At 64.8% G+C, this 11,124-nt stretch overlaps 1 protein-coding gene across 8 annotated transcripts in view; it reads right to left on the bottom strand.

Annotated features, from left to right (window-relative positions):
• Positions 1 to 560: 560 nt before the first annotated feature.
• PACS2 (phosphofurin acidic cluster sorting protein 2) overlaps positions 561 to 11,124 on the bottom strand; it is a 59,845-nt gene continuing 49,281 nt past the window's right edge. For 3 of the 8 annotated variants that reach the window (XM_078054310.1, XM_078054309.1, XM_078054312.1), the window contains exons 13-25: positions 10,901 to 11,033; positions 10,518 to 10,622; positions 10,139 to 10,245; positions 9,755 to 9,909; positions 9,303 to 9,413; positions 8,876 to 8,984; positions 8,085 to 8,117; positions 4,881 to 4,923; positions 3,559 to 3,601; positions 3,279 to 3,414; positions 2,250 to 2,476; positions 1,907 to 2,020; positions 561 to 1,264 (exon numbers count right to left, since the gene is read on the bottom strand). In XM_078054310.1, the coding sequence (XP_077910436.1) occupies positions 1,146 to 1,264; positions 1,907 to 2,020; positions 2,250 to 2,476; positions 3,279 to 3,414; positions 3,559 to 3,601; positions 4,881 to 4,923; positions 8,085 to 8,117; positions 8,876 to 8,984; positions 9,303 to 9,413; positions 9,755 to 9,909; positions 10,139 to 10,245; positions 10,518 to 10,622; positions 10,901 to 11,033 (1,435 nt within the window). In that variant the 3' untranslated portion in view covers positions 561 to 1,145. Of the gene's footprint in view, positions 1,265 to 1,906; positions 2,021 to 2,249; positions 2,477 to 3,278; positions 3,415 to 3,558; positions 3,602 to 4,880; positions 4,924 to 8,084; positions 8,118 to 8,875; positions 8,985 to 9,302; positions 9,414 to 9,754; positions 9,910 to 10,138; positions 10,246 to 10,517; positions 10,623 to 10,900; positions 11,034 to 11,124 lie in introns of those variants that run through there. The other 5 variants (XM_078054311.1, XM_078054315.1, XM_078054313.1 and 2 more) reach the window with 3 other exon arrangements.

Genomic DNA, 11,124 nt, shown 5'->3' with positions numbered 1-11,124 from the left:
TTGCGGGGGGAGCAGCGGGACTGGGTTGGACTCTTGCTGCAGGTCAGGATGTCCCTTTCCTGCTGCATGGAAAGGCAGGGGGTGATGCTACCACCCAGGGTGGGACCCAAACCCAAAACCTTGCTCTAGGGAGCTTGGCCCGGAGAGGCCAGGGCTCTGTGCCTCTTCAGGGTACCCCAGCTGCACCTACAGGTCCAGTGGTGCCTGGCTCCTGAGGCCAGGCTGCCCTGCCTGAGCCTTCACTGGCCACAAGAGTGCTGTATGGGCCCAGACACCCCCCTAGCCGGCCTGGGGGCCAGGTGGGAGGAGGAGGCCGAGCGGGCTGGGGCCAGCTGTGGGGGCCACTGTGCTTGCTAAATTTGGGGCAGGGACAACCAGCAGAAGCATAGTGATGGCTCAAGAACAGCCAGAGGGAGAGTGAGGCGGGTGTTGGGGGCTGGGACGCGGGACAGCGCTGGCTGGCTCTGCCCCAGCCCCAGGGGCCACTGGGACATCGGAAGAGCACTGTCTGTTTGGCAGCTACATTATAACATGTATTTAAAAGCATTAAAAATATCTGCTACTATAAAACCTCCGCTGCCCCGCGAGGCTGGAGTTTATTGGGAACCACAAGTGGGCGGTGCTGGGGCATCTCTCGGCTGGTGGGCAGCTGGGCCCAGGCCTGGGCTGCCCGGCCGCCATGTTCTGCTCAGGGCGCCCCCAACAGGAGGCCGGCCTTCAGCCTCCAGCCACCCAGCTCTGTGTGGGCACACAAGCAGCCCGTGGATCTGTGCAGCCGCCCGCCTGACCCCAGCTCCCTGAGGAAGCAGAGTCCTGGCTTTCAGGAAGAACAGGACGCGAGGGTGAGGACCCTTCTTGCTGGGGGGCTCGGGAGGTCCTGAGGCCAAAACACACCTTTCGTGATTCTCAGAGCTCAGCGCTGTCCACCTGGCCGCCCACCCCGCCGGCACATCTGGTTAATGAGCAGAGCAGTTAATGGGCTCCGGGGGGGGGGGGGCCTCCCCATGAGTTTCCAGGTTGAGAGCACGTTCATACTTAAGACTGTTTCTCTTTGTGTTTTTAAGGGTCTCTGTAGTAAACTGAAATGTTAACAGAAAAGCAGCTGGGCCCTCCCGGCGCTCGCCGTCCAGGGCTTCGGGGCAGCACTAGCACGTGGACTTGGAGTGTCCGAAGATGCAGATGGGGAAGTGCTTCACGTGGGAGGACCACTGGGCCGCCAGTTGGAAGAACTTGACGTCGTTCCACTCCACACCATCGATGAGGACTGTGAGGACAAGACCAGCTGAGCTGCCTGCCCACCGTGCCCAGCACCCCCGGGGACCCCAGGCGCCCACGAGACACCTGCGGGTCAGTCCTCCCACTATCCACCCTCCCCTGGCTCCTGGCCAGCTTCTCCCTGATTTGGGGGACCTGCTCATCCACGGCCCCCCCGCCCCAGCAGGGGTCTGCAAACTGGGTTCAAACACTCTCCACTTAAACCAGAAAAGCCACGGAGGAAGGCGGGGCAGTTCGTGACCACAGTGGTCATCAGACTCGAACTCATGAAGAGAAAACTGTTTGGGCTCCATATTCTGAAATAACTAGTTATAGAGTATTTTCTATAAAAGGTCTGAGATATATAAATCAATCTTAAAAGAATGGAAAGGATTGAGAAATTATTTCTCAGGATTTAAAAAGCTGTTCTATGCGTACAAATGCTTTATCAAAATGGATTCGAAGCTCGAACTACGTGATACGCATTTCATAGCAAGACAAAAGTGTTTCCAGAGATGAATTTTAAAAAGCAGTCCAGCTTCCTCTGGTTTCCTTTCATAGTTTAGACACCTCCCCGCAGGCTCCGCACTGCAGGAAGGACGTCTGGACAACTGGCGTCCCACGAGTGCTGGGGGCCCCCGCAGGTGCTCACCCCGCAGCATGTTCTGCTGGTGCTTGGCTGTGCAGATCAGGCGGCTGATGCCCTCGATGCACTGGCTCTTGGACTCCACATCCTTGTCCTTGGTTTTCTTGGGCAGAAACATCACTAGGAGGGAAAGGGCTGCAGTGTTCAGCCATGGCCCTCGGAGCCCTGCTGTCCTGCGCCACCCACGTTCCACTGTGACCACGGCTGCCAGCCCTCCCGCCTGCCAAGGTGGCCTCTGCTCGCTGCTCGTGGCCGTGGTCAGAAGCAGCCCCCAGACCTGTGGCAAGCTCGGGGCCTGCATGGCCACCCCTCCAGTTCCCCCAGCAGTCGGCCCATCCCCCCACCTCACCCTTCTTGTTCTTCTCCTTGGTGACCACGGTCATGGACATGGTGGGCGTGGCCACGGCCTCGCCACTGCTGGGCAGCCTGCTGACCTGGAGAGACCGGAAGGTGCACTTGAGCGTGTTTTTGGTGGCGGGCAGGTCCTTCTTCTCCACCTCTCTCTTCCTGTCTGCGGGCAGGGCTGCCGTCCAGTAATCCACCTGCAGCCCCATCAGCTCGGCGCCGACGCCCTGGCTGCAAAAAGCAGAGGGGGCCTCACTGCTCTGTCCTCGCCCGGCGGCTGGCACAGGCAGGAGGAGGTGCCGGCTGGCACCCGTGTGGCCCATCGCCGGGGCCGCCTACAGCAGCCAACCCGCAGAGGGGAGCCCCAGCCCTGGAGCCTACTGCAGTCCGTCCCTGGCCTCCGGGGACAGCCCAGTCTGTGCCTGTGGGTGGGCACGGCCGCGATGCTGACGTCACCCAGGAGCACCTGGGCCTGCCGCCCGTCTGCTCTCAGACCACCCCTTGGAGTCTGGAGGGCCAAGGTCAACCAGCCTCATCTGAGGTGTGGCCCCCATGGGAGTCAGGAGCAGCCCTAGGACCCTGTGGCCCATGGGGGTGTGGGTGAGTTCTGCTCACCAAAGACCCAAGGGTGGCTGGGAGGGGCTGCTGACCACCCCACCTCCTGGCTCCCACAGCTTCTACCCACATCTCAGTCTCCCGACCCCCGTCTGCGTGCAGAGTTCCCCAGTCACTTACTCCGTGTGGTTTCTGTCCCTAGTGCCCCCAGGGCTGGGGGGAGGGGGACAAGTCTCCTAAGCCAGCCAGGACCTGGGCCACCCCCACCCAATGGGGCACCTGGCCCCAGCAAGCCCGTGTCTGCCCCATGGCTGTTCTGAGCACCCCCTCCGGCCAGACCCTCAGCTTGCTGGCATCCCAGAGGTGCGGCCACGGCCACGAGTGGTTCTCAGTGCTCTCTAACCCGAGGCCCCGCTGCATCAGGGGCGCGCTCAAGTCAGGATGGGGTGGGGCGCCTGCCTCGTGCGGCCACGTTTACCTGGGGGAAGACAGGCCCCCGCTCACTGACGGGGAGGAAGGCGGGGTGGGTGAGGCCTCCTTGGCCGCGGGAGACATGGACGGTGGGGTGGATGAGAGCACGCTGGAGCCCGAGGGGGCCGCGTCATCTGAGTCACCTTTGGGAAGGAGTTGGGCAGCGCTGAGCTCCCCTCTGCCTCTGTCCCCCCGAGCAGCCGCGGGGGGAGGGGAGGGGCTGCCAGGCCTCCCACGGTGGGGCGCCCTCCCCTTCCTGGCCCCGCGGGCAGGGAGCATGGGGCTACCTGACGTGGCTGAGGATGGTTCCACTATTCCAACTTTCACCACCTGGAAGGCAATGGGACGCCGGCTGGCAGCAGCCTGGGGAATCACCAGCCCTCCCGCCCAGGTGCTGGGCTCCAGACAGACGATGAGTGCTGTCTCCCCGAGGGCGCCCGGCTGCCATGCCCCACCCTCCCGGGAGCTCTGGGGCAGGAGCAGGGTCCCGGTTCTTCCTGTCTTTGCAGCAGAGCTGAGCCCAGGGTGGCATGGGCCGTGGCTGAGTGTCCCTGTGCGGGACAGGGCTGCAGAAGCACCCTCCCGGGTCATCCTGCACACCGGGGCGGGGGCATAGGGCCCTTCCACAAACCCTGAGCCCACGGCTGGCCTGGTGTGAGGGACCCCTGCCCAGCTAGGGCCTGCACCAGGCGCCACGTGGGCTGGCCGGTGTGGGAGCCACGTAAAAGTAAATGAAGCGATAGCTTCTGTCTCAGTCACATGGGTGCTTCCAGTGTCCACAGGGTGTTTGGAGCTGCTGCATCCAGTGGGTCGGGACCCTCCCGTCACTACAGAAGGTTCCCCGAGACAGGCTGTCCTGGACCAATTCCGTCCCAAGAGGGCTGCTAGCTGCCCTGACGGCCAGCCAGGGTGAACGACAGCGTGGACGTCCTGCTCTGCCCGGTGGCCCCGTCTGCCAGACTGCCCGTGGCTCTTATAGCAGATGCCGGGGCTGGAGGCCACACAGCGAGGTTCCCGGCTATGAAAACTCGCAGCAGTGGCCCCTCCAGCCAGCACGGAGCAGCTGTTAATCCTCAGCCGTGGGAAAAAAGACAAACCTCCCAATCTGCAAACCACACTCCCAGCTGGGCAGGCTGGTACGGGAGGCACTCCTTCCTGTCCTATAGCTCCTAAGGGACAGAAGCACCACTCTGCCCCATCCCAGTGGGACCTGTCCCCAGACCCTGCTGACCCTGGGCGCCCACCCACAGCTGAGTCTGACACAGCCGTGTGCCCAGGACGTGCTGAGCGCCGAGCACTGAGCCCTCGCCTCCAGGTGAACTGTTTGCTTGCACCTGTCAGCCTCCAAGCAGAGCCGGGGCAGTGACCACCTCTGGGCCTAGCCCTACTCAACATAGGAAGGAAACAATGAGCTTTAAGATGGGGGGGTTGATTTAAAGGAGCACTCAGCTCAAATTGGTGAAGAAGGTTCTCGAACATATCAAGTTAATGCAAAACCAGACGTTATAAAAAAAAGTTTGGCAGATTGATCATTTCCCATGCAGGTAAAGCCAGCCACACGGGAAGAATGCCTCGGGTACGGCAAGAGCCCCACCAGAGAAGTACTCACCCCTACGAAGGGAATGAACTTTTGAGAGGACTCTTCATCAGGGCTAAGAACAAGAAACACAGACAGTTACCTCTCACTCCACCAGGCAGGCAGCAGCCAGGGCCTCATGCCGCCCATGCCATGCCCACACCCATCCCTGCAGTGCCTGGCCTGGCCCTCCGACCCTCAGCTCAGCTCCCTGCAGCTGAGGTCAAGAGGCCTGTGGGAAGCCGTGCAGGAACCAGCTTCTCCAGCCCAGGGGCCTGGTGTCCAGGCCCGACCGCCTTTCTGCTAACCCTGCAGGCCTCCGTTTCCACACAGCCCCAAGACGACAGCTTGCTGCATGTGCCCCAGGACCCCCCCATGGGACAGTCTGGGCTTCCTCCAGTGATCGGGGGTGACCGACAGCCAGAGTGTGGAGGTCTTCTCCTGGACAGTCTAGGTAAAGTCCACACCAACCAGAGAGACGGGGCAGGGGCAATTTCCAGGCCTCCGACCTCAGGGGTGGGGTGCACACACCATCCTCTGGCAGAGTGCCCCCCCAAGAGCAGCCTGAAGGGGAGACTGAGGCTTCGGGGCCGTGCTGCTGTAGGAGGCCGGCCAGCACGGGCGGCCGTGAGGTTCTGTCTGGACTGGGCACCCCATGTCTTCTAGGAGAGCCTTGGCTTCCCTGGGATTGCTGGGGCAGGCAGGCATGTCAGAGGGCCCTCCGGGGCGGGGGGGGCGGCGGGGGGGGCAGCAGCCAAGGGGACGCAAACCAGCATCTGAGTTCCGTGGGCCAGGCCAGTCCTGCAGCTCATCCCTGCAGCTGGCTCTGCAATGACTGGTCTCCACCGCAGGGCTGGGGCCTGAGTGGCTCTCCCGGTGGGGCACGGGGTGCTCGGGCACCAGGCTCCCAGGCTGCTGTAAGAGCAACTCCTGGCCTTTGGGAAAACCCACTGGGCAGGGCCAGTTCTGGGCCTCCTGGGCCTCCTGTGACCTCAGAGAAGGGGGGCGCCTCCTTGCCCCAGCTTCCCTGGCTCTCAGGCCATCCCCCCAGCCCTGCTCCTGTCGGGAAGGAGGCAGGCGCCTGGCCAGTGCTCCCCAGGGAACGTGCACCGGGGCGGACAGAACGCACACCGGGCGCCCAAGGCCGGTGCCAGCAGGAGGCGCTGTCCTCACCCTGCGGCACAGCACCCACATGAGGGGACCGGGCTGGCGGGCCCCTGGGCGCCACCTGGACACAGGGACCATGGCCTCTGCCCCGGCACCGCCCATCACACCTCCGAGGACGACCTGGCAAACGTTTCTGGATAAAAGAAGCTACAGATTTGGGCCATCCCACTGAATATGGCCAAATCCCCAGCCTTTCTGACCTGAGGGGAACAGAGCTTATCCACAGATAACACCGCAATTCGAACCCCGTGCCCAGGCCGGCTTTCGCATGCGAGGTCCTCATGGGCCCCCGGCCGAGGGCGGGGGAGGCTCCAGCCCACAGGGGTCCAGGACCCTCCCCAAGAGCAGCACGCAGGGAGGCAGGCGAGGGCCTGGCGGGGCCACGGGGGAACGCCACCACACAGGGATGCTGATGGACTCTGAGAAGCCAAGCTGAGCCCTGGCCATGCAGACAACATTCAGCACATGACACGCGCCCAGCGGGACAGGGGTGACACCGGCTTGCCACTGAGACCTCGCCACCTGAACTCTGGACGCAGAGGGAGCACGCGTGTCTCAGGCGGGGCACAGGTCAGAACTCCTAAGGCTCATACGTGTGGCTCCATGCTGGGGGCCCCTGGGCCTGTGGCTCGTGAGACCACGTGGGGGGAGCACAAACGTGCCTCAGCTCAATGCTGGGAGCACAGAGCTGGGAGAGCGCCGAGGACATAGTGCCCTGGACGTCACCCCCACCTCCAGGGGACCCTAGGGAGCTGTTGGGGCCACACACCGCAGGCGTGGTCTGAGGTCAGGCCAGGAGCTGCGTGCGGTCTAGACCCTCCCTGCAGGTGCTCTCACAGGGGCAGGAGGAGATGGGGCCCCGAGGGCCATGTCCACCGCCTACCCTCTCCTGGGTCTCCTGACCCCTCTGTCCTCTGTCACAGCAGACAGAGGTGGCCTGCTGACCTCCTGGTCCCGGGCTCCAAGGGTGGCCAACACACTGGGCCTTCCTGGGGCCCCAACCCAGGTGCTGGTGTCACCACTGTGACGCAGAGGTGGGGGCAGGAGTCACGGGACGAGGGCCAGGGTCCCCTAAAGCCCGGGCTGGAGAGACGAGGGGCTGGTGCCAGGCAGCAAAGCAGGCTGCGGGCATCCGCAGTATGGCGCCCAGGGCGGCTCGAGCAGTCACGGGGCACGCCACAGCTGGTCTTTCTTTAGCTCACAAAGGCTCGTTTAGCAGGACCACATAGGGACGCAGACCCCTCCTCCTGGTCTGTCCAGCAAGGAGGCTGCCTCAGGCTCAGCGACCCTGGGCTGGCGGGCTTTCCCAGGAGAGAAAGAACCCAAGACCCAGGGTGGAGCGGTGCCCCGAGGGGGGCCCGGCAGGCAGGCTGCCAGGACAAGAAAGGGGAACCCCAAATGAAAGGGCAGCTCTGGGGGCGCCTCGGAGTGTGGCTCCCAACATGTAGGTTTTCAAGGGAGGAGCCACCTGGAGGTGAAAAGCCCCTCACTGCACGTGGGGGTCTTCGCGGTCTGGCCACCTGCCCAGTTGAGCCACAAAACTCAGCCAAGAGACCCTCTGTGCCGCTCTCTGCAGCCCCGGGCGCAGGACCCAGAGCCAGGCTGGGAGTGTGCGCCATCTGGCGGGCCCCCCACCCTTTGGCCTGCACGTCCCCACGTGTAGAATCGGCAGCAATGAGTCAGGTCATCAGCTACAACGTGGTGGGACAAAAGTCCACACATGGCATCAGTGGCCAGTGACTCGTGGTAAGACCCCAAGCACCTGCTTCTACTGTAAGAGGTGGTGCCCAGGGCTTCAGAAACACAGATACTCACTCACGGGGGGGTCAACTTGGCCGCTTCTTCAACTCAAACTCTGGACTGCAGCGGACAGAGGACAGCCTGCCCTTCGAGCTGGGTGGGGGCCAGAGAGCAAAGTCCTGGCTCGGGGCACCCACCCGCCTGCCGCTCGGTGGAGGGCCCTGCCTGACACGTGGCAGGGTACGAGATGCCCCCCAGCTGCTCATACTGCTAAACAGCCCTAAAGACCAGCCTGGGGACACAGGGACGCAGACCCAGGGACAGCGGTACCTGAGGGTAAAGTCAAAATGAAAGTTCTTTTTCCTTTTCAGAAAGCCACCAAAAGAGAAAACACAGACATGTTATTATGTGCTCAGCACGCACGTCGCGGTGTGGCATGGCCGCCCGGCTTCCAGCTCGGGGCCGCACAGCCGCTGCAGCTCGCCGACGCGTCAGCTGAATTTCCTACCCCCACGCCGGGAGAGCCGCGGAGCGTCCCGCGGACGGGAGCCCAGACACTTCGCAGAGTCGGCCTTTCGGCCCACCCTCCCTGCACTGGCCGTCCGCCCTGCGGGCCGGCAGCCAGACCTCCGCCCGGCCTCGGTGCTGGCCCCCCGCTCCTGCCCGCTGTCCTGCCCGGGGTCAGGGCGAGAACGTGTCTCCGGGCCCGGGAAGCCCAGGAGGTTGAAGGAGCCCAGGCCTGCGTTCCCGTGAGTAGGTCACCACTAGGACAGGGACGCATGGCAGTTGTTCCTTTAACCTTCATTATTAAAATTCCAACATACAAAATAGAGAAAGACCGACCAGTGTCTTCTCACCAACTCAGAGGAGGACCTGGGGCTGCCAGGCCCTCTCACGTCGTTCCCCCCAAGCCCAGCCTGGGTTCCGTCCCTTGGCCAACCAGGTCTGTCCCTGATGACCGTCCCAACGAGCCCCCCGGTGCTGCCCGAAGGCTCTGAGACCAGCAGCGGGCAGGGAGGCCCACGGAGGGCCGGCAGCTGGGGGTGGCCCGCGTCTGCGGCGTGGAGCCGGTGCCCCCGCCCTCCCGCGCACCCCGCCCTGCCCAGGGCCCAGCGAGGTACCTCTTCTGCTTGTAGGTCAGCATGGCCTCTGCGATGGGCAGCTGGTGGGCACAGTTGGCGCCTGCGATGTACTGGGTGATCCTCGACACGATGTCCGGCGTGTCCTGCACTGCACGAGAAGGCCGGGCAGGGTCCGTGGGGTGCCACACTCCCCTCTCACCCCACACGGTGCCCCTAGGGCCGCCCAGCTCCCAGCCCGGGAGCAGTGGGAATGCTGGGGGCAGCTGAGGGCCCCCCCTGCCCTCGCGGCTCCTCCGGATCCCTGGGAGCCCTCGTCCGGGACCCCGTGGCCAGCCAGCTCTGAGGCCCACGGCAGCCAGTGGGGAGCACCCGGCTGAGGCCCCACTTCTGCTCCCGGAGGCGTGGCGGCTCCTGGAGGCAGGATGCGAGGGCAGCCCCCACCCGGCCAGCTGGCCCCAGGCCTCACCGGCGCTCTGGGCCTCCAGCTTGTTGAACAGGTCTCTCCAGGCCAGGTCCTGGAAGAAGTTGTTGTAGCGGTAGTCCACGGAGCCCAGGTACCTGGCCACGGGGTGGGAACCTGCGAGCCCAGGGGAGAGGGTCAGGCTGCAGGGCCCGCTCTGCGGGCCCTCGAAGCCCCTCCCTGCTCCTGGGGGCGGGGGTGCCGCTGCGGACCACAGAGGGTGCTGGGGTGCCAGGCAGCCCCTCCCCTGGGACCCGGCGCCTCCCAGTAACACGTCGTGCGAGCCACAGATGCAGAGCCACGTTCCACGGGATTTGATCGTTTACAAGGACTCGCGACCACCCTGCCCTGCTTCTGACAATGGCATCGAGTTAGCCCGACGACGGGGTGCGGGGCCCCAAGGGTGCCCAGCGCAGGGGCGAGCGCTCCACGCCGGCCCCCCCGCGAGAGCCTCTCACCCAGCGGGATGATGAGAAAGCGCATGTAGCCCAGCCAGTCAGGGGTCTTGTGGGACAGCTGCTCCACGAAGAGCCGCAGGACGGCGCTGAGGTAATGCTGCGCTCCCGCCACGGCGATCTTCACGGGGGTCGGCGGCTGCGAGTTACAGTTGCAGCTGTGGCCCCGGGGGCAGGACAGAGAGGGGACAGATGCCTCAGGGAGCCGCGCTTGCTGCCAGGTCCCCCCGCTGCAGGGACCCCCCACCGCCCAGATCCGGACGGAAGGCAGGCCATGGGGGGCCTGTGGGTGGGCACGTCTGCGGTCCACCACCGCCCCCGGACACAGCCCCAGGCGAGCCTGGGATGCAGGGACCCCGACGGACGCCCCGTGGCAGCTGGACTCACTATCTCTGTATTCTGGAGACGATGGTGCTGAAGGCCGCTTGGACGTCAGCGGCCGAGCACGTACACACCACGGGGAGCGTGTGCTTCTGCAGGACCTCCGACAGGAACTGGGGCGAGGGCGCGGAGTGAGCCTCAGCGCTCCACGCCTCCCGTCAGCGCCGCAACTCCACGCCGCGCAACGCCAGGCGCGGGCTCTCCCCCCGCAGAGAGGACACCCCCGCTCCCGCCCACGGAGGGGACACCCCCCCGCTCCCCCCGCAGACGGGACACCCCCCGCTCCCCCCCCGCGGAGGGGACACCCCTGCTCCTGCCCGCGGAGGGGACACCCCCCCACCCCACCCCACTCCCACTGCAGGGAGGACACCTGGCCCCTCCCCACCTGCCCCTGCCAGTCGGAAGTGTTGACAAGAATGATGTTTTCAGGGAGCTGGTCATCAGAGATGAGGATGTGGTTTAACTGGTCATACACGGTCTTCCTGGGGATCTGGAGACACAGGCCCATCCACACTGGTGGGAGGGGTGCAGCCCCTCACCTTCCAGCTGACCCCCACCCCCCAGCAGCCACCCAGCAGTGGGCAGGAGAGGCCGGCCCTGTTCTTGCTCAAGAACTCGGCTTTGCACTGGACAGGTCACTGGGCTTAAGACACCGTGGGACTGTCACAGCCCACAAGGTGGCCGGGCCGCCTCCCCCTTGAGCTGCCAGCACTGGGTCAGATCTGGGCAGCCGTGGCCTCTGCCCATGACCTGTCCTGGAGTGCGCACCTGCAGCTGGCTCCTCGTGTCCGGGCAGCGCTCATTGTCCAGACTGTTGGCCCGTTCGTTCTGCGGCCGCGCGGGCTGCCGCTCCTTCAGGGACGTGCTCCGGCCCCGGCGGCCGGCCTGCTTCCCCTCGGACCTGCCGGGGAGCAGCACAGGCTGGGGCAGGCCCACGTGCTCACCGCCCCAGGGAAGGGGGCTGCTCAGCGGCGGGGCCGTGGTGGGTTCAC

The sequence above is a fragment of the Halichoerus grypus genome, chromosome 8 (assembly GCF_964656455.1).
Source record: "Halichoerus grypus chromosome 8, mHalGry1.hap1.1, whole genome shotgun sequence".
NCBI lineage: Eukaryota > Metazoa > Chordata > Mammalia > Carnivora > Phocidae > Halichoerus > Halichoerus grypus.
The sequence above is the reverse complement of the archived record's forward strand: the minus strand, read 5'-3'. Positions and strand labels throughout refer to the sequence as shown.